We start from the raw sequence: 22264 nt of genomic DNA, 5'->3' as shown, positions 1-22264 counted from the left end.
AATTTTGATTGGCTAACTAAGAGAGGAGGTGAAACCAAGAATTGTCCGTTTCAAAGTTACAGTCGAGCTGTGGTCATGTTTGTGGAAGCAATTAGTCTCCTTCCAAAGGAGAAGGAGACTTATTAAGTCAAGCTTCAATCTCCTCCACAAATGTTAAGTCTGGTATTTGGTCGATTTTCTGCGGGAGCAATTAGTCTTCTCAGGAGACTTTGTAAGTCCAGCAAGCTTTAATGTTTTTCCACATTTGATCCAATGATCATCAACTCGTTTCAGAGAAAAAAAATAAAAATAAAATCAAAGAGAATAAATATGATGCATTGTTGTAGCGAGAGGATGCTGATGATAACAATAATATGGAGCTGTTGTTTAATGTTCTGCCTTTCTCACTCAACACTTGTTATTGCTTCACCTGCAAAACACTTGTGTCTTCTAGACCAGAGGGATGCTCTTTGGGAGTTCAAGAACGAGTTCTATCTCCACTTGGACTTCGATCCCTATAGGATGCCTAGTGATAAGAAGACAGAGAAGTGGAGGAACAACACTGATTGCTGTTCTTGGGATGGTGTCTCTTGTGATCCTAAGACAGGCCATGTCGTTGAGTTAGACCTCGATAGCAGTCATCTCAACGGCCCTTTGAGATCTGATAGTAGCCTGTTTAGACTAAAACATCTTCAAAGCCTAGATCTTAGCAGCAATAATCTTTCGGGTACTCTACCAGATTCCATCGGCGACCTCCAATACTTGAGGGTTTTGAGTCTCGTAGATTGCAATATCTTTGGAAAGATTCCTTCTTCGCTCGGAAGTCTTTCATATCTCACTCATCTTTCTCTTTCTGATAATGATTTAACCAGTGAACGACCAGATTCGATGGGCAGTTTAACAGATTTGCATCTTGTGCTACTCAACTTGACCTCGCTCATCTGGATCGACCTTGGTTCTAACCAGTTCAAAGGTATGCTCCCATCAAACATGAGTAGCCTTTCCAAACTGGAGGATTTTGATATTAGTGGAAATTCAGTTCCCTCTTCTCTCTTCATGATCCCTCCCTTTGCTGACTAGTCTTCACCTGGAAGGTAACGACTTCAGCGGTCCTCTTGAGATTGGGAATATCTCTTCACAATCTAACCTTCGAGACTTATACATTGGAGAAAACAATTTTAATGGGCCAATCCCAAGATCTATATCGAAACTAGTCCGGCTCACGGATCTTAGCCTCTCTTTCTGGAACACAGGAAGTGGAACCGTTAACTTCAGCATCTTCTTGCATCTCAAGTCACTTTCGTTACTTGATCTTGCCTATCTGAATACAAGAAGCATGGTTGACCTGAGTATTTTCTCACCTCTCAAGCTACTTAAGGAGCTGGATCTTTCAGGGATTAATTTGACAATCAGTTCAACTCTCCCTCTTCACTCACACTTGATGTACTTGATCTTATCGTCCTGCAATATTCTTGAGTTCCCCAAGTTTCTAGAAAACGCAACCAGTTTGTTTTATTTAGACATCTCTGCCAATCAAATTGAAGGCAAAATACCACAGTGGTTATGGAGTCTGCCAGAGTTGGGGTTTGTAAACATTGCTCAGAATTCCTTCAGTGGAGAACTAACTATGTTACCAAACTCTACTATCTGTATATTTGTAGGTTTTGATAATCAGTTTTCGGGAGAGCTTCCTAGCGCAATATGCGAATTGGATCGTCTTGTATTACTTGATTTGTCCAACAACAACTTCAGCGGTTCTATTCCACGGTGTTCAGAAAATTCCAATTCTTCTATTATAGTCTTGCATCTTCGGAATAACAGTCTCTCTGGTGTTATTCCAGAGGAAATTATTAGTGTTAACTTGATATCACTTGATGTTGGTGGCAACCGGTTATCAGGACAACTTCCCAAATCTCTGATCAATTGCACTCGTCTCGAGTTTCTGAACGTGGGAGACAACATTATCAGTGACACATTTCCGTTATGGTTAAGATCGTTACCCTATCTACAGATTCTTGTCCTTCGTTCTAACGAGTTCCACGGGCCAATATCTTCCCCTGGAGACTCTTTGAAGTTTCCTCAACTACGAATCTTTGATATTTCGGAAAACCGCTTTACTGGAGTCTTGCCATCAGAGTACTTTGCGGCTTGGAGTGCAATGTCATCGGCTGTAGGCACTGTTGGCGTACCAGCAGAGTTTAAGGTTCTAGGAACTACCCGAGAATCCTATCATAAATCTGTGGATTTGACGAACAAAGGATTAAATATGGAGCTGGTAGGGAGTGGTTTCAAAATCTACAAAACCATCGATGTGTCCGGAAACAGACTCCAAGGAGATATTCCCGAATCCATTGGTATGCTCAAGGAACTGATTGTGCTCAACATGTCAAACAACGCTTTCACTGGCCATATTCCACCATCTCTATCAAACTTGACCAATCTCCAGTCATTGGATCTGTCCAAAAACAGATTATCCGGCGGTATCCCAACAGAGCTCGGGAAACTCACGTTTCTAGAGTGGATGAACTTCTCGTACAATAAGCTTGAAGGTCCAATACCACAGGCCACTCAGATTCAAAGCCAGAATATCTCATCGTTTACAGGGAATCCCGGTCTATGCGGTCCCCCTCTCTTAAAGAAATGTGGTGAAGAAGCAACAAAGCAAGAAGAAGATGAAGATGAAGAAAAAGAAGAGAAAGATCAAGTATTTAGCTGGATTGCGGCTGCAATAGGCTATATACCTGGTTTGTTCTGTGGACTCACCATCGCCTATATTCTCACTTCATAGGCTTAGAGTTCCTAATCTTTTCTACTTTTCTTCTCCCTGGCGTTGAAAAAATGAGCAATAAGTAATCTTCTCTTTCAATTGTACTATTTGTGTCTCTTATGATCTTATCTTGGAAATCTGTAGTAATGTTGAGATAATTTTATCTTTACCTGAAATCTTTATAATGGAACAGTAGTAATGCAACATCTCCATTCAAATGTCGTCCGCATGTCACCTTCGCTAATCAGTCAATCTGAAACTGATGCAGACATGTTAGATGAATGAACAGGTGTGGATGGTTCTGTTATGAACAGAGGTTGTGGATCCTCTACAACATAACCACTCAACAAGAGAAACTCTCTATTGCCTTTTACGATTCATACGATCATTCAAGATCTTTTTCTAAGTTATCCTTCATATATACTCTTTATTTTCCTACACAATTCTCTTAAGACTCTAATTCTAACAGCTTATTCTTCTCGACCTGCAAAGGAACAGTTTTAACCAAAGTTATAAATAGAAACAGCAGACCAGAAGAGTGGGAAATTTTAATATCTCAAAGTTAGAAAACCAAGCTTTGAAATCAGCAGGACAATGGGTACCTTTTTGCAAACAAGTCTCTCAGTTAGCGGAGCATTTTTTTCAAATCTCCGCCAAGTCTACGTGTGAGCATATCCGTGGCGTCCAACATGAACTTTGATCACTTCAAATAAAAGTTAACAAACCTTTACGAGTGTTGAATCCTCAATAAGGTGTTTAAGTCTTTGTGGAATACCAGAATGGATAATGTGCATAATATCTGGACAACTGTAACCGTCCCTGATATAATTTTCATCATTAGTTCTGGCACATATAAGAAAACATCATAGAGTTCAAGAAAATGTTCCATTGTTTAATTATAGAGAAAAGTTGCAACATTTTCAAAGAATTGACATGAGTTTAAGCATCCGTGGCTGAGTTGCCAAAGTACAACATTAAATACTCTATTGTATTGTTTGACTAAAAGATACATCTTTCACTTTCGGCTAGACGAGAGCAAAACTCGGCATAGAAACACACGGATAAAAAATTTTACAACTTCACAAGAAATTTGAAAAGCTTTGCAGCTATGATGAGATTCGATACTACACAAAACAGGAAAAGTGAGCCAACTACACTTTCTTCCGACCATTTACAAAGGAGATAACAATCAAGAGGAGGATTGATTTTAACAATTTATAACCTCGGGTCGGCAACGAGCGATTTTGAAATGGATCCTGGTGGTCATGGCCGGAGCTCGTAGGTCGGAGTCCGTACTGTCGGAAGAAGAAGAAGCAGAAGAAGAAATAGTGGGATCATTTATAGGAAGCTTCGATAGCGTTGAAAGCTGTTCCTCTGTAAAAACTTCCTCGTCATCACTCATCAGTTTGTCCTAGATGCAAGGCTCCTACGAATCTTCTGCCACTTGGATTTTTGTTATTTTATCGAGATTCTGTAGTGTGTAATAATCATATATATCAAACTAAGGTTTTGTTCTCTTCTTCTTTGTTGATTTTCATTTAATATTTTCTAACTTTTTTTATTTTCTTAATTTAATTTTAAATTGTTTAATTGTCTTAAACAATATTTAAGACCACATTAACACAAATACATTTAACTCATACATTAAAATAAAAATTATAACTGAAAATAAAATAAATTATGCATTAATCATATTCAACCATTCAATTTTATTCAAACACAACAAATTATTATTGTAACTCCATAATTTTCACATCAATTCTTATCATATAAATAAGTATTCTCTCATTCTCTCATTCTTTCATATTGGCTTTCTACTTTTTCATTTTCACATTCTTTCATTCTCTTCCACTTCTCTCATTCTTTTTTATAATACCTCAAATCATTTTTTTTTTCAATTTTTTATTTTGTTGTATGGGTTACAAAAAAACAAATATAATATCATTGTAATTTTTAATGCTAAATTTTAATTTTAGAGACTACATGATATGTGTTTTATATTGTTCTTATTTTTAAAAATTCATCTCCATTATCTATTTGGATTATCATCTTATATATAATCATTCTTTCCTCCTTTCCCACCAATATCAAATGTTGTTATATCTCATGTGTGTTGTAAGAGTTTGATTATATATTTTAATTTAGAAAGTATTATATATATATTTAACATTGTTTTCAATTTTTATAAAAATGAAATATTTCTTGCTTTTCTAATCTATTCATAGTTATTTTTTTTAATTTCCATAGTTAAATTTAAATTCACATATGTTGGATTCAACAAAAAATCAAGTTTATTTGAGAATTAGATGTTCCTATTCCTTTTAAATGATTAATGTATAACATATTATACCTTTGAATCAAATTATGGACCCACCAACACTCACTTTTAAATTAAATGGGTTTTAATTTTAGGAGTTGGAAAAGTATAAAAGTTTGTTTGTAACTCCCATAATAATATCATGGTAGTGTTCTCAATAAATTTAATTTAATATAATAGAACATGTTAAAAATGTATAAGTATGCACTTAATTGCACTTTTGTAACTCTCAAATAGTAAAAACAATTTCATATTCCATTTCCAAAATTTTACTACTAAGAGGAAATCATTAGAATCTAACTTAGTAATATAGCTTAAATTAAGGTGAATATAAAAGAGATTAGAAATTAAATTAATATTTGGGATTTTTATTGCATTTCATATGATTTTACAAGGTTTCACTCTCTCCTTATTTGTCCATTTAGCATTTAATTTCTAAAAAATAATATTTATTTTAATTAAATAAAAATGTAAAATGTACATTAATCTTTATATACTTTAAATCCATACTTTACTACTAAATTGTAACTGAAATTATATTAATTATGAATTGACTATTTTTTTCTTTCACACTATAAATTATAATTGTAACTCTTCTAATAAAATTATTTTAGAAATGTAACTTGCATCCCTTGAAATCTTATAAATAAATATTCTCACTACAACTACAAAAATATATGGCATATGGCATGTAAGATACAATATGACTTAATTACACTAAATATATTATCATCAAAAGAAAATTTGATTTCTTTACATTAGTTAAATTCATATTACGTAGTCTTTAAATTTTGATGTACACCAAAAAAACAAAATAATAATAACATATTATTTTATATTATTTTTCTAAATAAAATAACGATTATATAAGAACTCACCCATAGCGTGAGCTAACATCTAGTATTAAAAATATAAAAGGAGAATTATAAGAAAATTAAAAAGTTTTTTTTTTTAAAAAATAAGAAATTTCTCGAAATACTAAAGTCTTATTTTTCAACAATATATATATATATATATATATATATTTTTTTTAACAGAAAAAAAACATAGACGGTGATGGCGATAGTGTTCCCAGGGTTTTGAACTCTGATGCGAGTGGTCTTTCGGTTTTGCTTTCGGTTTTTTATGGTTTTTACGGCGGTCTTTTGGGGATCGTGGAGTATCATCTCTGCTTGTTTCCCTCTTGATTGGATTGAGGATTCGATTATTCAATTGGGGGAACTTTGGGAAAGTTGGGATCTTGCGATGTCCTATCTTGCGATGTCCTCGGTCATATCTCGATCCTTTGGTGGATTCTCATTTATGTTTTTCCTTCATGATCCAGTCTGGAAAGGGAAAGCAAATAGTTTTTGATCTGTCCTAGATCCGATTTGTTTGTTTGAGTGGTGATGTGGATTTCCTTCGGTGTGGGTTCTGGGGTAATCCTTCGAATCTGCATTTTAATGGCCATTGGTTTCGCCGTTCTCTATGGGGTCTGATTGATTGTACCTTGCTGGTGTGGTTTGATGCGGCTGATTTGCGGATCGTTTTGGTGAAGGTGTATAAATGGGTTTCTCCCTCAGTTGAGCAGATTCATCTCACACCTTTCTCTCTCGTTCTCACTGAGTGTTCTTGGGTTCGTTTATTACTTCTTTTTGTTGCTCCGTCTACTCCTCGTTTTCTCGTCATGTCTCAGAGCATGGTTCTTGGTCAGAGTTCGGCTACAAAGAATGTTGGCCCAGCTGTGGTAAAGCGCAAGGTCAAAATCCCATATTTTGACAATACAGCGTTGATAGAGGGTTATTCCAAGACTGTCATCGGCAGGTGTATGAATCCGAGATCGCAAGATATGAAGATGCTTTTATTCATGTTTCCGCGTATCTGGCATTTGGAGGGAAAGGTTGTTGGTGCTGATTTAGGAATGGGTAAATTCCAATTCGACTTTGACGATGAAGCCGATATTGTTGAGGTGCTGAAGATGGCTCCCTTTCACTTCGACCACTGGATGGTGTCCATGGTTCGATGGAGTCCCACTGTGGATCCAATGTATCCGTCGTCACTAACCTTTTGGATTCGTGTCATGGGGGTCCCTTTTCAGTTCTGGGCTGAGCCTACTTTTTGGAGTATTGGTGAGGATATCGGACGTGTTCAGGAGGTCGACATTGACGGGGGGAGAGTTCAAGTGATGGTGGATGGTTTCAAACCTTTATGTTTTCAAACTGAGGTGGAGTTCTATAATGGAGAAGAAACCACTGTTTCTCTCCGCTATGAGCGTTTGTTCGGGTATTGCTCTCACTGCTTTAGTCTGTGTCATGATAAGGAGCATTGTCCACTGCTGAAAGCGATTACTGAGGCGGCCGTTGAAATCTCCTTGCCGGAGGTGGTTGATGTGAGACGTAACCAGAGTTATAAGGGGGCTGTTAAGTCCGAACGAAAGCAAGGGTCTGAACAGGTTGGTCCTTCTCGCGGAGGACATCGAGGGAGATCTAGCGGGGACAGTTCACAGGCTAAGGGGAAGCGCCCTCTTGAAGGGAAGTTTGGGAGGGGCTCGAAGTCTCAGTTGGAATTAGTAGCAGGGGAACCCTTGGCGAAACAGAGGCGTTTTCAAACATATGTACAATATAATGAGCACCATTTTTTACGGGAGGCTGCTAAGGAACCAGTTGACTCTCAAGCGGAGGTGGTGGACACACGAGTATCTCAACCTCAGGGCACTGAGAACTCTGCTGCTCCTGTCAAGGTAGTCCGAAAAGCCTTATTTCAGGAGGATGTGGTGACCGTTTCTGCATCTACGGATTTGGTGTCTGCTCCGCAGGCGGTGGAGGTGCCTAAGGTTCCTGCTGTGGTTGGTGCTAACATAACGGATTCCCTGAGTGTTACAACATGCGATACTATTCCGGTGCTCCCTGTCGAAGTGCAGACGGCTGTCTCTACCCGAGAGGAGGCTCTTCAGGGTGATGATTCTGGGTTGCCGGATGCAGGTATTATAACGGGTGTTATAGGGTTGGATATGGAGGGGACGGAGGCTACTGAGATGTCGGGTGTTGTGGTTTCGGGTGCTGAGGATGATTTAATTGCAGAGGAGGGGGAATCTGGTGTGGATGAGCCTCAGGTTGGGTCTGCAGTTGAGACTGTTGCCTCTGGTGATGATACTCACTCTGGTGGAGGCTCCATGGTTACTGATCTGCCTTTGGTGAATGTGGGAGCGACTTCGGGAATGTTGGATAGGCCACGTAAGGGTAAAGGCCCAATGGGCCTGAAGGGTGTGGGCTCCAAGAAGCTCAATGTCTGTTTAAGGGCCACACCACGTAAACGACCTGCTCCAAAAGGTGCCGGTCAGGCTGGTGAGCAGATTAACCCGAAACCAAAGGAGGAGGATAAGGGTGCAGCTGGTGGTTCAAAGCCACCACTTCGGAAGATTGATAAGTGAAGATTTTAAGTTGGAATTGCCAAGGGCTTGGTAACAAAACCACTATTGGGTATCTTAGGGATTTGTGGGGGAAGCATCGGCCAGATTTTTTATTTCTTTCTGAAACTAGGCAATCTTTTTCTTTTTTGGAACCTTTTATTGGTCATTTTGGTTACTCAGATTTAAAAACAGTTGAACCTGTTGGTTGTAGTGGTGATCTTGCACTTTTTATAATAATAATAATAATAATGTTTCCATTTTATTTGAGTCCAATAGAATTATTGATGTGGAAATTGTATACAAAGGAAAAATAATTTATCTCTCTTTTATCTATGGTGATCCGGTTCCAAAGAACCGGGATTTGATTTGGGAGCAGTTAACAAGGATGGGTTTAAATCTAGATTCTCCTTGGTTTTTAATTGGGGATTTTAATGAGTTAAAAGGAAATCATGAGAAGCGGGGTGGTACCTTGCGTTATGCCTCTTCTTTTGTACCTTTTAACTCAATGATTCGAAACTGCGGTTTACTTGAATTCCCTGCTCTGGGGGATAGTCTTTCCTGGAGAGGGTGGTGGGATAAAAAGCCGATATGGTATCGATTAGATCGGGCTTTGGCGAATGAGGAGTGGCATGAGTTGTTTAAATATTCTTTTACGGAGTATTTACCAATGATGCGTCGAATCATAAACCCCTGTTGGCTGTTATTGAGGATAAATCTCCATGTGGTCAGGGTGGTTTTCGGTTTGATAGACGGTGGCTGGACAAGGAGGGTTTCTTTGGTGCAGTTTCTGAGGGGTGGGAGTCTACGTCAGGGGACGCTTCCACTTCAAGTTTGGTGGATAAAATTACCAAATGCCATCGTGCGATTTCTCGTTGGCGGAAAGAGCAAGTACCTTATGGGAGGGAGACAATTGAGGAAATTAAATCCAAACTTGCGGCGGCTCAGGAAAATGATGCTACTTCTGTTGATGAACTTGCGGAGCTTACTTGGCGGTTAAGAGAAGCGTATAGGGATGAGGAGGTGTATTGGTATCAAAAAAGCAGAAGTCGGTGGATGGAGTTTGGTGACCATAATACTAGCTATTTCCATGCTCAAACGAAGCAACGACGAGTTCGAAACCGCATTGTTGGTCTTCATGAGCAGCATGGTAATTGGACAACGGAGGAGAGTGATATCCAAAATATTGCGGTCTCTTATTTTCAAGAATTATTTACATCCTCGGACCCTTCGGATTTTGCGGAGATGTTGGACGAGGTTCCATCATCTATTATAGTGGAGACAAATGAATTTTTAACTCGAGAGGTTACCGAACAGGAGATCAAACATGCCCTTTTCATGATGCATCCAGATAAGGCTCCAGGTCCGGATGGGATGACTGCCCTTTTTTACCAGAAAGCATGGGCCACGGTTAAAGCTGATTTGGTACTGTTGGTCAACTCTTTTCTGCAGAATGGGGATTTTGACAAACGGTTAAATGTGACTAACATCTGTCTTATCCCAAAGGTCGATAAATCGACCAGGATGACAGAATTAAGGCCTATTAGCTTATGCCATGTCGGTTATAAAATTATATCTAAGGTTTTGTGCCAGGGGCTACGCACTATCTTACCGTTTCTCGTCTCGGAAACACAATCAGCATTTGTAGAGGGTCGCTTAATTTTGGATAACATCTTAATTGCTCAGGAAATGTTTCATGGCCTACATACTAATCCTTCCTGTAAGGGGAAGTTCATGGCTATTAAGACGAATATGAGTAAGGCTTATGACCGGGTGGAGTGGTCTTTTGTCGAACATTTGCTCCGGCAGCTCGGTTTTTGTGAAAAATGGATATCGTGGATTATGTGTTGTGTAAAGTCGGTTCAGTACAAGGTCCTAATTAATGGTCAGGCTTATGGTTCCATTATTCCTTGTCGGGGGCTGCGTCAGGGGGATCCTTTGTCGCCCTATCTTTTTATTCTATGTACGGAGGTGCTGATTGCACATTTTCGGAAAGCAGAACAGATGAAACTACTTACGGGTATCAAGGTTTCAACTGCTAGTCCAGCCATTTCCCATCTCTTATTTGCGGATGATAGTCTTTTCTTCTGTCGGGCCACGAGAAAGCAGTGCGAGGTGGTTTTAGGGATTCTTCGGAAGTATGAACGGGTTTCTAGTCAACAAATCAATTTTCAGAAATCTTCGATCCAGTTTGGCCACACAGTGGATACTGCTCTGCGAGAGGAATTAAAAGGGGTTTTGGGGATCACAAATTTGGGTGGCATGGGATCTTACTTAGGGATCCCGGAGAGCCTGGGTGGGGCTAAGACAAAAATTTTTTCGTTTGTTCGGGACAAATGCAAGCACGGGCAAGTGGGTGGCCGGCTCGACTATTATCTAAAGGCGGCAAGGAAATTATGATCAAGTCTGTCGCCACGGCTGTTCCTACTTTTGTGATGTCGTGCTTTAGGTTACCTAAGACAGTCACGTGGAAGCTGACTAGCGCGATCTCTAATTTTTGGTGGAGCTCATCTGGACAATCACAAGGGTTACACTGGGTGGCATGGGATAAACTGTGCCATGATAAAGATGCAGGGGGGTTGGGTTTCCGGTGCTTGGATGATTTTAACACCACTCTGTTGGCGAAGCAGCTCTGGCGCTTGATCAGAGTACCAGATTCACTTTTTGCACGGGTGTTTAAAGGACGTTACTATCGGCATTCTGATCCTTTGGATCCAATTAAATCTTACTCACCGTCTTATGGATGGCGGAGTATAGTTTCTGTTCGTTCTCTGGTTAATAAAGGACTTATTAAAAGGGTAGGATCTGGTGCTTCCATTTCTGTATGGTCTGACCCATGGATCCCTGCTCAATCCCCGAGACCAGCACTGAGCACAGGGTTGCCTTCTGATCCTCTGCTCCGCGTTACAAATTTTATTGATAGGAGTTCAAATTCCTGGGATATGGCTCAGCTTACGGCTACGTTTGTACCGGAAGATGTTGCTATAATTTCTGTCTTACCTTTGCGACAACTGGAAAAACCGGATTTGCTGGGATGGCATTTTACCAAGTCTGGTAAATATTTGGTAAAATCAGGTTACCATATTCTTCGTTCAAACATGACGGTCCCTGCGGAGCCAAGGGTATTTGGTCCGGATGTTGTCACTCTTCAGGCCTTTGTGTGGAAAATTCGGTGCCCACCGAAACTTCGTCAATTTATGTGGCAAGTGCTTTCAGGTTGTGTGGCGGTTATAGCTAACCTACGGAGACGTGGTTTGAGTTGTGATGCCGCATGTGGCCTTTGTGCTTTTCAGGAGGAGACGATTAATCATACCCTCTTTGAATGTCCGCCAGCTCGACAGGTTTGGACTTTGTCACAGTTTCCGACGGCCCCTGTTTTTTTTCCATCGGCATCCGTTTTTACAAATATGGATTTTCTCTTTTGGCGGTTTACAAATGTTCCAACACAGGATATCTTCCCTTGGATTTTGTGGTATATTTGGAAAGCACGCAATAATAAACTTTTCAGTAATCTGGATTCAAATCCCCTGGCCATTTTGCGGCTAGCGGAGGATGAGGCAAAAGCCTGGGTTCTGGCGCAGACAGAGGATATGGTAGCGGTACCGGATATTATTGTAGCGCCTGGCCCTGATGAAAGGGGGAGATTCGAGGATCCTAGGTCTCGGTCACATTATACTTGTTTTGTAGATGGTTCCTGGAAAGCAACAGACCGTTATGCGGGTAGAGGATGGTTTTGTACGTCACCCTGCGGTGATCCCCCCACTATGGGTGCTGCCAACCTTCGCCGTAGTCTATCCCCTCTTCATGCCGAGATTGAAGCCCTCATCTAGGCTATGCGTTGTATGATTGGAGCGGATAACCAATCTGTCGTCTTTCTCACCGACTGCTTCGATTTAGTGAAGATGGTGTTTTCGCTTTCCGAGTGGCCAGCTTTTACACCTTATTTGGAGGACATACAAGCAGATAAAAAGGAGTTAGCTTCTTTTTCCTTAGTCTATGTCTCGCGTTCTCAGAATGGTAAAGCGGATAATTTAGCGCGAATTGTTCGCACAGTTCCGCACTTAGTTACCTATGTAAACAATGTTCCTTCATATTGGCTTGTTTGAGCCAATCTTGTACTCTGTTGTCAAAAAAAAAAAAAAAAACAATATTTTACTTTTTTTTTTAAATACCATAAAAGAGTGTTAAAAAAAAATATCATAAAAAATTATTTATGTCCTCGGGTTGTCCCTTCTTGGCTGGTTTTGGTCCCTTCCTATAGAAGATCATATCGGCCCTTGGACCTCTTAAGCTCTTGTGAGTTGAGGTTGTCACATGAACATGTATAGACTCAACTACTTCTAAGGCTAAATTCACAAGACTATAATCTTTTCAACTAATATTGGAGGTCACACCACACCCCACTTATCAATTGTAACAAAAAGGATTTTATATATAGCATACCTGAGCAGCAACAAGGGCACTGTTGTGAGCCATGTCGCAGAGCAAAAAAGCCCCAACCTCGTCCGCGACAGCCCTGAATCTCGCGTAATCCCATTCTCTAGGGTAAGAAGTACCTCCAAATATGATTAACTTAGGCCTAAAATCCATAGCCTTCTCCTCAAGCTTGTCGTAATCAATGTAACCAGTGGTGGAATCAACCTTGTACGGAAAGTTTTCGAAGTAGATCAAGGTCGCCGAGATGTTCTTCCCACCAGAGGTATAGTAACCATGAGTCAAATGACCACCTGAAGGCAGACCAAGCCCCATCATACGATCATGAGGCTGGAGCAAAGCCGTGTAGGCTGCGAAATTGGCAGGGGAACCAGAGTAAGGCTGAACGTTAATGCCCCATTTCTCTGGATCACAATGGAAAGCCTCGAGAGCGCGTGAGCGGCAGAGACTCTCGATCTCATCGATGAACTCGGTACCTCCGTAGTAACGATTACCAGGCAGACCTTCCGAGTATTTATTTGTGAGCGGACTTCCGAGAGCTTCCATGACGGCCAAGGAAGTGAAATTCTCGGCTGCGATGAGTTCGATTCCTCGATATTGCCGGCGTTTCTCCTTCTCGATTAGGCCGTGGATCTCCGGATCGACGGAGTCAAGATGCGTGTTTCCCCAAGAAGAGACTGCTTCCATATCTGACATTGGAGGGATAGAGAGACTTTTAGCGTGGGTCTTTATATGATAAGATATGTGTCGTGCAAGCAAAACTAAGCATTTGACATTTTTTGGGTGATTTTGTAGAGTTAAGTATGACATTTTGGTTGCTTTAGAATCCCAGTAACTCCAAGTCAAGTCTGTCTTTTAAAGAGGGAAAAAAGACATTATCCATTTTTGTAATCCAATGTGTTCACCAAGGAAACTAATTTAATTTTGCCATGACAAGTTTAATATAGAAAGATTTATTAGATAACGCAAGCAAACAATGTCTTTAATTATGATTGACTAAGATAATATCAACAGGCTCATTTGTTTATGATTGACCCATGTGCAATAATATAAAGACCATACTTCTTCTGTATAAGACTCCAATTGCACTTGTATATTCTAGAATTCAAAAGTAAGATTAAGAAACTCAAGTAAAGAATATATATCTCTCTTTATTGCTTTAGAAAGTCTCTCAAAAACTAAAGCTCCTAAACTCTTAATCTCTCTTAAGTTATGCAACAAGTTTGCATCTCCTTATATAGAGAACACCTTGACTGATGTAGCGCCATCTCCCTTCCTTCTCGTTCACGTCATTTCCTTTCTTGCTATTTTAGAGTTTTGTTTAATTTCCTTTTTTCCTTTTTGCTAAACTTCCATTTCTTTCGATTAGGTCTTTACGACCATCTCTATTTAAGCCTTTGTAATTCTCTCTTTGATACTTGGTTTTTATTGAATAAGAAAAGAGGTTTCTCTTATATTGAAGTCTTCGAATTCTCCCTGTTTTACAAATAATTTGAGCAACAAAACAGAGCATCTTGATCCATTGATCCTTGAAGCTTCTGTCTTGTTTAGTTTTTGTCTCAATCGATAGCTTCCGTTACAACACTTGGTATTAGAGCGAAGATCCTAACCATGCCGCCAAAGAAAAGTCTTCAAGCTACACTCGACAATCATAAGGATACGTTTCGCCTTATGATGACAGAGTTTCAAGCCAGCTTGAACCAAACTTTGTGTATGACGATGGAGACCGCCGTGAGGACTCTCGCTCAAGCTCAACAACATCCTGTCCCGTTAAGACATCAACGAGAAGCTCCGATCTTTGATGACGACGAAGAAGTTTTTGAGAATCCATTTGCGGACCCAAATCAACGTGGTGAGCAGCAGCACCGTGATGTTATAGCAGCACCACGAGTTGATAATCGGAGATGGGAGTCAGGTTTCAAACTTGAACTGCCAGAATTTTCGGGTGGACTCAAACCAGAGGAGTTTCTTGACTGGATTAACACGACCGAAGAACTGCTTGAATTCAAGGAAGTCCCTGCAGAGATGCGTGTGTCTTTAGTAGCAACACGCTTTCTGAGTCACGCATCTGCGTGGTGGCATCAATTGAAAGAGTCTCGCGTTCGCGCAGGAAAAGGACGCATCACGTCTTGGGAGAAATTAACAAGAAAGATGAGGAAGGCTTTTCTTCCTTACAACTACACCCGTACTTTGTACACAAAATTACAGAATCTGAGACAGGGAGCTAGATCTGTTGATGAATATGCAGCCGAGTTTTTCTCCTTGATGTCTCGCAACGTGTTAACAGAGAATGAAGAACAGAGAGTTTCTCGATTTAGTGGTGGATTGCGCGCAGCAATCCGGAGTGCTCTGCTACAATTTAATCTTGTTTCTGTTTCTGAAGCTCATCAACGTACCGTCCTAATTGAACAACATTCCCGTAATCAACCATCATCTTGGACCTCGCAGCGTACACGCCTTAACCCGAATTCCGAAACCACACTCTCCAAGGCACTTGAACACGCTAAAACTACAGATCACACAGAAGCAAATTCCTCTTTGGTACCACAACGACCTGCAACTTACAAGTGTTTTAAATGTTGTGAAGCTGGCCATCGCCAATCTGCTTGTCCGCAGCTTCAGCGTCGTGGGTTATTGGCTAAAGTTGAACCTGTTTTTGATGATTATGATGATGATGAAGAGCGTGATGAAGAGGAAGAACGCTTGTTGGGAGATACTGGTCCCTTCTTGGTGATTCGCAGAAACTATCTTATGCCACAAGGAGTTGAAGAATCGTGGTTACGTACCAATATCTTTCAAACAACCTGCACAATTCGAGGAAAAGTGTGTCGCTTAGTTATTGATTATGGCAGTTGTACGAATGCGATTTCATAAGAGGCTGCAACCAAGCTTGCCTTGTTTACGGAGCCTCATCCTTATCCTTACAAGATCGCTTGGCTTACCTCCAAAACAGACATTCGTATTTCTAAGCGATGTAAAGTTCCGTTTTTGATGGGCCTGCATTACAAAGATGTGGTGTATTATGATGTCTTGCATATGGATGCATGTCACATTCTTTTGGGACGTCCATGGCAATATGATCGCCGCACTACACATGATGGTTTCGCCAATACACACAGCTTTACTTATGAGGACCGCCGTATCACTTTGATTCCATCACAGGTTGCGTCGGACCCAATCATTACAAGCACAGACATTGAGTCTCCTTCTGCCCCAGTTCCCAACAGCAAGCCATCATTGTTGGCCACCAAATCAGAAATTATGGCTGAAATTGATGATTCAGATGTCGTTTTCTTTTTGCGTTTCAAACCACATATTTTATCTTTGCTTCCTACAGTTCCTGTAATTTTTGACAAGCTCTTGATTGAATTTGCGGTTGTTTTTCCAGCCGAGTTACTAGATTGTCTGCCTCCTTTGCGCGACATACAACATTGCATTGATCTTGTACCAGATTCGGTGTTACCAAATAGACCTCATTACCGAATGAGTCCGCGAGAGCATGACGAGTTGCGCAAACAGGTTGAAGATCTTCTTGCTAAGGGCTATGTGCGGCAAAGTTAGAGTCCGTGTGCTGTTCCGGCTTTACTTATTCTAAAAAAAGATGGTTCATGGCGTATGTGCGTTGACAGTAGAGCGATTAATAAAATCACAATTCGGTATCGTTTTCCAATTCCACGACTTGATGACCTGCTCGATCAAATTGGTTCAGCCTCTGTTTTTACAAAATTAGATCTTCGCAGTGGCTATCATCAAATTCGAATCAGACCTGGGGACGAGTGGAAAACAGCTTTCAGAACACGAGAAGGGTTGTTTGAATGGTTGGTCATGCCATTCGGGTTGTCCAACGCTCCGAGCACTTTTATGCGTGTGATGAACGAAGCACTTCGACCATTTATTGGACGTTGTGTTGTGGTGTATTTTGATGATATCTTCATCTTTAGTGCCTCTGTCGCTGAGCATTTGTGTCATCTCCGTGATGTTTTGGTGGTTTTGCGCAAGGAAAAGTTGTTTGCTGCTACAAAGAAATGTGTTTTTGGAGTTGATCATGTTCTGTTTTTGGGTTATATCATCTCATCTCAAGGTTTAGCAGTTGACCCGTCCAAGATTTCGGCTTTATAATCTTGGCCGACACCACGCACAGTGACTGATGTGCGAAGCTTTCATGGTTTAGCTTCCTTTTATCGCAGATTTGTCCACCACTTCAGCACCATTATGTCGCAAATTACAGATTGTATGAAATCAGTTTCTTTCCAATGGACTTCCGAAGCAGAGAAAGCTTTTCAGGACATCAAATAACGCCTCACTTCAGCACCTGTTTTAGCGCTTCCTAATTTTGATAGGGCCTTTGAATTACATTCTGATGCTTCCAAAACTGGGATTGGAGCAGTTCTTAGCCAATCTGGTCGTCCAATTGCCTTCTTCAGTGAGAAGATTGCTGGTTCTCGCGAACGATATAGCACATATGATGTGGAGCTTTATGCCGTTGTTTAAGCTGTGAAACATTGGAGACATTATCTCTTTCATTGCGAATTTGTTCTCTACACCGGTCATGATGCTCTCAAGCATATTGGTTCTCAAGATAAATTTTCGGCCAGACATGCCTCTTGGTTCGCTTATTTACAACAATTTTCATTTGTTATTAAGCATACCGCAGGAACTATGAATAAGGTTGCAGACGCATTAAGTCGAAGACATTCGCTGCTCACGACATTACATGTTGCTGTTCCGGGTTTTGATGTGCTTCCAGATTTATACCCTAATGACTCTTTTTTCGCGGGATACGGAACAAGGCATCAACTCTGTCTATTTTCTCCTTGACGGCTTCTTGTTCCGCGGTGTACAATTGTGTATTCCCGAGTGTAGTTTACGGCTACAGCTGATTCGCGAGCTTCATGGGGAAGGTCACATTGGGCGAGATCATACTCTTAAGTTGGTGAGTGCTTCTTATTTTTGGCCGACATTGAGACGTGATGTTGAGCGGTTCATTATACGTTGTGGGATTTGTCAAGCGGCTAAAGGGAAAGCAACTAATGTGGGACTCTACTTACCTCTTCCCATCCCCACACAACCATGGTCAGACATTAGTATGGATTTCGTACTTGGGTTACCTCGCACTCAAAGAGGTAATGACTCAATCTTTTTTGTTGTTGATCACTTTTCGAAGATGGTGCATTTTATTCCTTGTATGAAGACTACCGATGCAGTTCAAGTGGCTATCTTGTTTTTCCGAGAGGTTTATAAGCTTCATGGTCTCCCATTGTCTATCGTGTCGGATAAAGATTCGCGGTTCTTAAGTCATTTTTGGCGATCACTGTGGCGTCTCTTGCGCGCTAAGTTAGACATGAGTTCGGCTTACCACCCTCAAACCGATGGCCAAACCGAAGTTACTAATTGCGCCTTAGGAGATTTGTTACGCTGTCTTGTTGGTGATAACATCAAGTCTTGGGATTCGATACTTTGTCAAGCAGAATTTGCTCATAATCGCGCTGTGAATCGTAGCACCGGATTTTGCCCTTGTCTATGGGATTACACCTCGCTGTTCTACAGATCTTGCTCTTGCGCCTGATCGCTCTCGTTTTCACGGCAGAGCATGTGACCTTGTTGAGGAATTTGCGGCTGTTCATGATCAAGTTCGTCTGAATTTGGAGTCCTCAACAGCTAAGTACAAGTCTGATGTCGATGCTCATCAACGTGATGTTCATTTTAATGTGGGAGATTTAGTGTGGGCGGTGCTCACCAAGGATCGTTTCAAGCCAGGCACTCACAACAAGCTTAAATCACGGAAGATTGGTCCGCTTGAAATTGTGGAGAAAATAAACAACAATGCATATCGTCTCAAGCTGCCTCCACAGATGAATATTGCTGATGTTTTTAATGTTAAACATCTTGTTCCTCATGTTGACAACGATGATTCTGAAAATTCGAGGTCAAATTTTCTTCTCACCCCGGGAGACCTGATGTAGCGCCATCTCCCTTCCTTCTCGTTCACGTCATTTCCTTTCTTGCTATTTTAGAATTTTCTGTAATTTCCTTTTTTCCTTTTTGCTAAACTTCCATTTCTTTCGATTAGGTCTTTACGACCATCTCTATTTAAGCCTTTGTAATTCTCTCTTTGATACTTGGTTTTTATTGAATAAGAAAAGAGGTTTCTCTTATATTGAAGTCTTCAAATTCTTGCTGCAATGTTCTTTACAAGATTATCTCGAAACTCTTGGCGAACCGTCTCAAAACAAACCTTCCTGATTTCATTGCACCTAACCAGTCAGCGTTTATTAAGGACAGGCTTCTAATGGAAAGTCTTTTGCTAGCTACGGAACTGGTAAAAGACTATCATAAGGAGGATGTCTCATCTCGCTGTGCGATGAATATTGACATTTCAAAGGCTTTTTATTCGGTGCAGTGGACTTTTCTCATCAATGTGCTCAAGGCGCTGAACCTCCCTGATAAGTTTATCCATTGGATTCAACTATGCGTCTCTACTACCTCTTTCTCTGTTCAAATCAATGGGGAGCTTGCTGGTTTTTTTAAGAGTGAAAAAGGTCTCCGTCAGGGTTGTTCTCTTTCGCCATATCTCTTTGTGATTTGCATGAATGTGTTATCTTCTATGTTGGATAAGGCTGCTGGGGACTGGAAATTTGGTTTTCATCCTCGCTGTAAGGGTATGCAGCTTACCCATCTCTGTTTTGCTGACGATATAATGGTTTTCTCGGATGGTCGGGCCTCATCTATAGATTGCATTCTCCAATTCTTTAAGGAGTTTGCTGCATACTCAGGACTGGGTCTCAGTGTGGAGAAGTCGACTTTGTTTCTTGCGGGGGTTTCTGGTCGCTCTCGTGCAGATATCCTATCTCAGTTCCCTTTTGCTGTTGGCTCTCTACCTGTTCGTTATTTGGGTTTACCTCTTCTCACCAAGAGAATGACGATTCAAAATTGCCTTCCTCTACTTGAGAGAATACGCTCTCGCATTGGCTCATGGAAACATCGTTATCTGTCTTTTGCTGGGCGGTTGCAGTTACTGAGTTCGGTTATTGCTAGCCTCACCAACTTCTGGGTCTCCGCCTTCCGACTTCCTAGTGCCTGTGTTCAGGAGATTGAACGTATTTGTGCGGCTTTTCTTTGGTCAGGTCTTGATCTTACTGCATCAAAGAATAAACTGGCTTGGAAAGATGTGTGTTTGCATAAAAAAGAAGGTTGTCTTGGTTTAAAATCGTTGGTGGAGGTGAATAAAGTCAGCTGTTTCAAGTTGATATGGCGATTAGTCTCGGCTCCTAAGTCACTCTGGGTCAATTGGGTTCAGAGGGAGTTGTTGCGCTCAGATTCCTTTTGGTCAGTCAAAGAATCAACTACGAAAGGGTCTTGGATGTGGCCGGAGTTGCTCAAGTACAGACAGCAGGCTAAAGATTTCCTCAGGATGGAGGTTGGGAATGGTCTTTCTACGTCGTTCTGGTATGATCACTGGTCTACCATGGGATGTCTTTATGATCTTGTTGGGGATAGTGGCTTCATTGCCTTGGTAGTCCCTCAAATGCTCTGGTTTCGACAGTTTTATGTTCCCACACAGGCCGTCGCCACCGTTTGGCTGTTCTTAATCAGATTGAGATGGAAATAACTCAGGTCAGACTCCGTGCAACGCTCAAAATGATACGGCTCTGTGGAGGAACTCAGCAAACGAGTATAAGCCTCTTTTCTCTACCTCTGAGACTTGGCTCCAGGTTCGTCTCCCGGGTCAGCTGGTCAATTGGTTTAGGGGAGTTTGGTTCCCGTTCTCTATCCCTAAGCATTCGTTCATACTTTGGCTTGCTGCTCAAAATCGGCTGACCACGGGGGATCGTATGGCCTCCTGGAACAGAGGAGTCGACTCCACCTGCGTTTTTTGTCGAGCTCCTTTGGAAACATTGTCTCATCTATTCTTCAGCTGTCCTTTTACCTCTCGGGTGTGGCAGTCCCTGTCTCGTAAGCTGCTGCCCAATAACTCCCCTGCCTCCTTTCCTCAAATATTGGTTCTCCTCTCGGGTCAAACTGTCACCGGAACTCCTCGGTTTCTTCTGCGACTTGCTTTTCAGGGCTCGGTTCACACAATCTGGTTGGAACGCAACAGACGTCGGCATGGTGACACTCCATCGACTTCGGACCAACTCATCCGTTTCCTGGATCGCCTAGTTCGTAACAAGCTCCTCTCGTTGCAAACACATACGTCCAAGTAGGGGGATGGTTTGCAGCTCTGGTTAGCAACTCGCATCTAATGTCATTTCTACACCTTTCAAACTTTTTCAGCTTTTCTAACGTTTTCAAAACAAGGACGCATTCATTGTAAAGTGGACTTTTTTTGGTTTGAATATATTTTCACATTCATTCAAAAAAAAAGGTCTTCGAATTTTCCCTGTTTTACAAAGAATTTTGAGCAACAAAACAGAGCATCTTGATCCATTGATCCTTGAAGCTTCTGTCTTGTTTAGTTTTTGTCTCAATCGATAGCTTCCGCTACAACATTGACCAAAACCTAAACACATTAGAAAATATATTTAGATAACTCCTAAATATATGTATCTCTAGATAACTCCTAAAAATATCGGTCCTTATCTCTTTATTAAACCATAACTTGGTTGGCTTATGACTCAAGCCATGTCAAGCTTATCCAACATTCACCTTAAGCTTGAAATTGATCTTTGACAAATCATGAACTCCAACAAGGTCCCTCATCTCCTTGAACTTGATTCTTCCTAGAGCCTTAGTGAGTATGTTTGACATTTTTTGGGTGATTTTGTAGAATTAAGTATGACATTTTGGTTGCTTTAGAATCAAGTAATTCCAAGTCAAGTCTGTCTTTTAAAGAGAGAAAAAGACATTATCCATTTTTGTACTCCAATGTGCAGTTCACCAAGGAAACTAATTTAATTTTATACTATAATCATAATTGATGTCTGCTTCAGATATCTCTTGGAATACTATACTATATATCCCTTATAAGCAATGCTGCAATGCACAGCATCAGATTTAGCTTCTTAGTCACCAAAGGCAAGCTTTGTGCAGCCAGACGCCAGTTCCACGTAAAAAGTGGGGTTTGTTTGTATTATTACCAAATAAAGATGGCATGAAGCATAACTATCGGCTGCTTAATGCATATTGTAACTGCTTATTTAACAGAGGTTGATGCTGTTTCCAAGCCTGATGGTGTTTGGTTTCAAGAGGTGAATACAGAATGATCAATCCAGTTGGGCCAGTTGTCACTATTGTACTTCCTATAGACTCATTTCTCAGTTCATATAAGAAGAACTGGTTCATGATTGATGGTTCACTCTTCTACTTAATCTTTAACTATGTAATAATAAACTGTATGATTTCACCCTAATAGTGACAGCTTACGTAGCGGCTGGCGCCTCAG

The 22264-nt window shown here is 40.9% G+C and overlaps 4 protein-coding genes and 1 pseudogene across 5 annotated transcripts; 4 read left to right on the top strand and 1 right to left on the bottom strand.

The window, feature by feature from the left end:
* Nucleotides 1-252: 252 nt before the first annotated feature.
* On the top strand, nt 253-2964 carry LOC147930815 (receptor-like protein 48 pseudogene; annotated as a pseudogene). The gene has a single exon (XR_015573996.1). The product of XR_015573996.1 is annotated as a receptor-like protein 48 pseudogene (transcript).
* LOC147930814 (receptor-like protein 47) lies at nt 1316-2964 on the top strand. The gene has a single exon (XM_087477770.1). The coding sequence runs from the start codon at nt 1316-1318 to the stop codon at nt 2765-2767; it is 1452 nt and encodes a 483-aa protein (XP_087333896.1). The 3' UTR covers nt 2768-2964.
* A 3108-nt stretch (nt 2965-6072) lies between these two features.
* LOC147930813 (uncharacterized) lies at nt 6073-8711 on the top strand. Its single transcript, XM_087479487.1, has one exon. The coding sequence runs from the start codon at nt 6730-6732 to the stop codon at nt 8470-8472; it is 1743 nt and encodes a 580-aa protein (XP_087335613.1). The 5' UTR covers nt 6073-6729; the 3' UTR covers nt 8473-8711.
* On the bottom strand, nt 8588-13723 carry LOC147930812 (serine hydroxymethyltransferase 5-like). The gene is made up of 2 exons (XM_087479488.1): nt 12892-13723; nt 8588-12568 (listed from the first exon to the last, which is right to left on the bottom strand). Exons 1-2 carry the CDS (start codon nt 13690-13692, stop codon nt 12518-12520), a joined length of 852 nt encoding a protein of 283 aa, XP_087335614.1. The 5' UTR covers nt 13693-13723; the 3' UTR covers nt 8588-12517.
* Nucleotides 13724-14493: 770 nt separating this feature from the next.
* On the top strand, nt 14494-17001 carry LOC109131522 (uncharacterized). The gene is made up of 3 exons (XM_087477041.1): nt 14494-15664; nt 15758-16438; nt 16484-17001. The coding sequence occupies exons 1-3, from the start codon at nt 14494-14496 to the stop codon at nt 16999-17001; spliced, it is 2370 nt and encodes a 789-aa protein (XP_087333167.1).
* Nucleotides 17002-22264: the final 5263 nt, after the last annotated feature.

This window comes from Camelina sativa, chromosome 12 (genome assembly GCF_030686135.1).
Source record: "Camelina sativa cultivar CO46 ecotype springtype chromosome 12, ASM3068613v1".
Taxonomy (NCBI): domain Eukaryota; kingdom Viridiplantae; phylum Streptophyta; class Magnoliopsida; order Brassicales; family Brassicaceae; genus Camelina; species Camelina sativa.
This window is presented reverse-complemented; position numbering and strand designations above follow the sequence as displayed.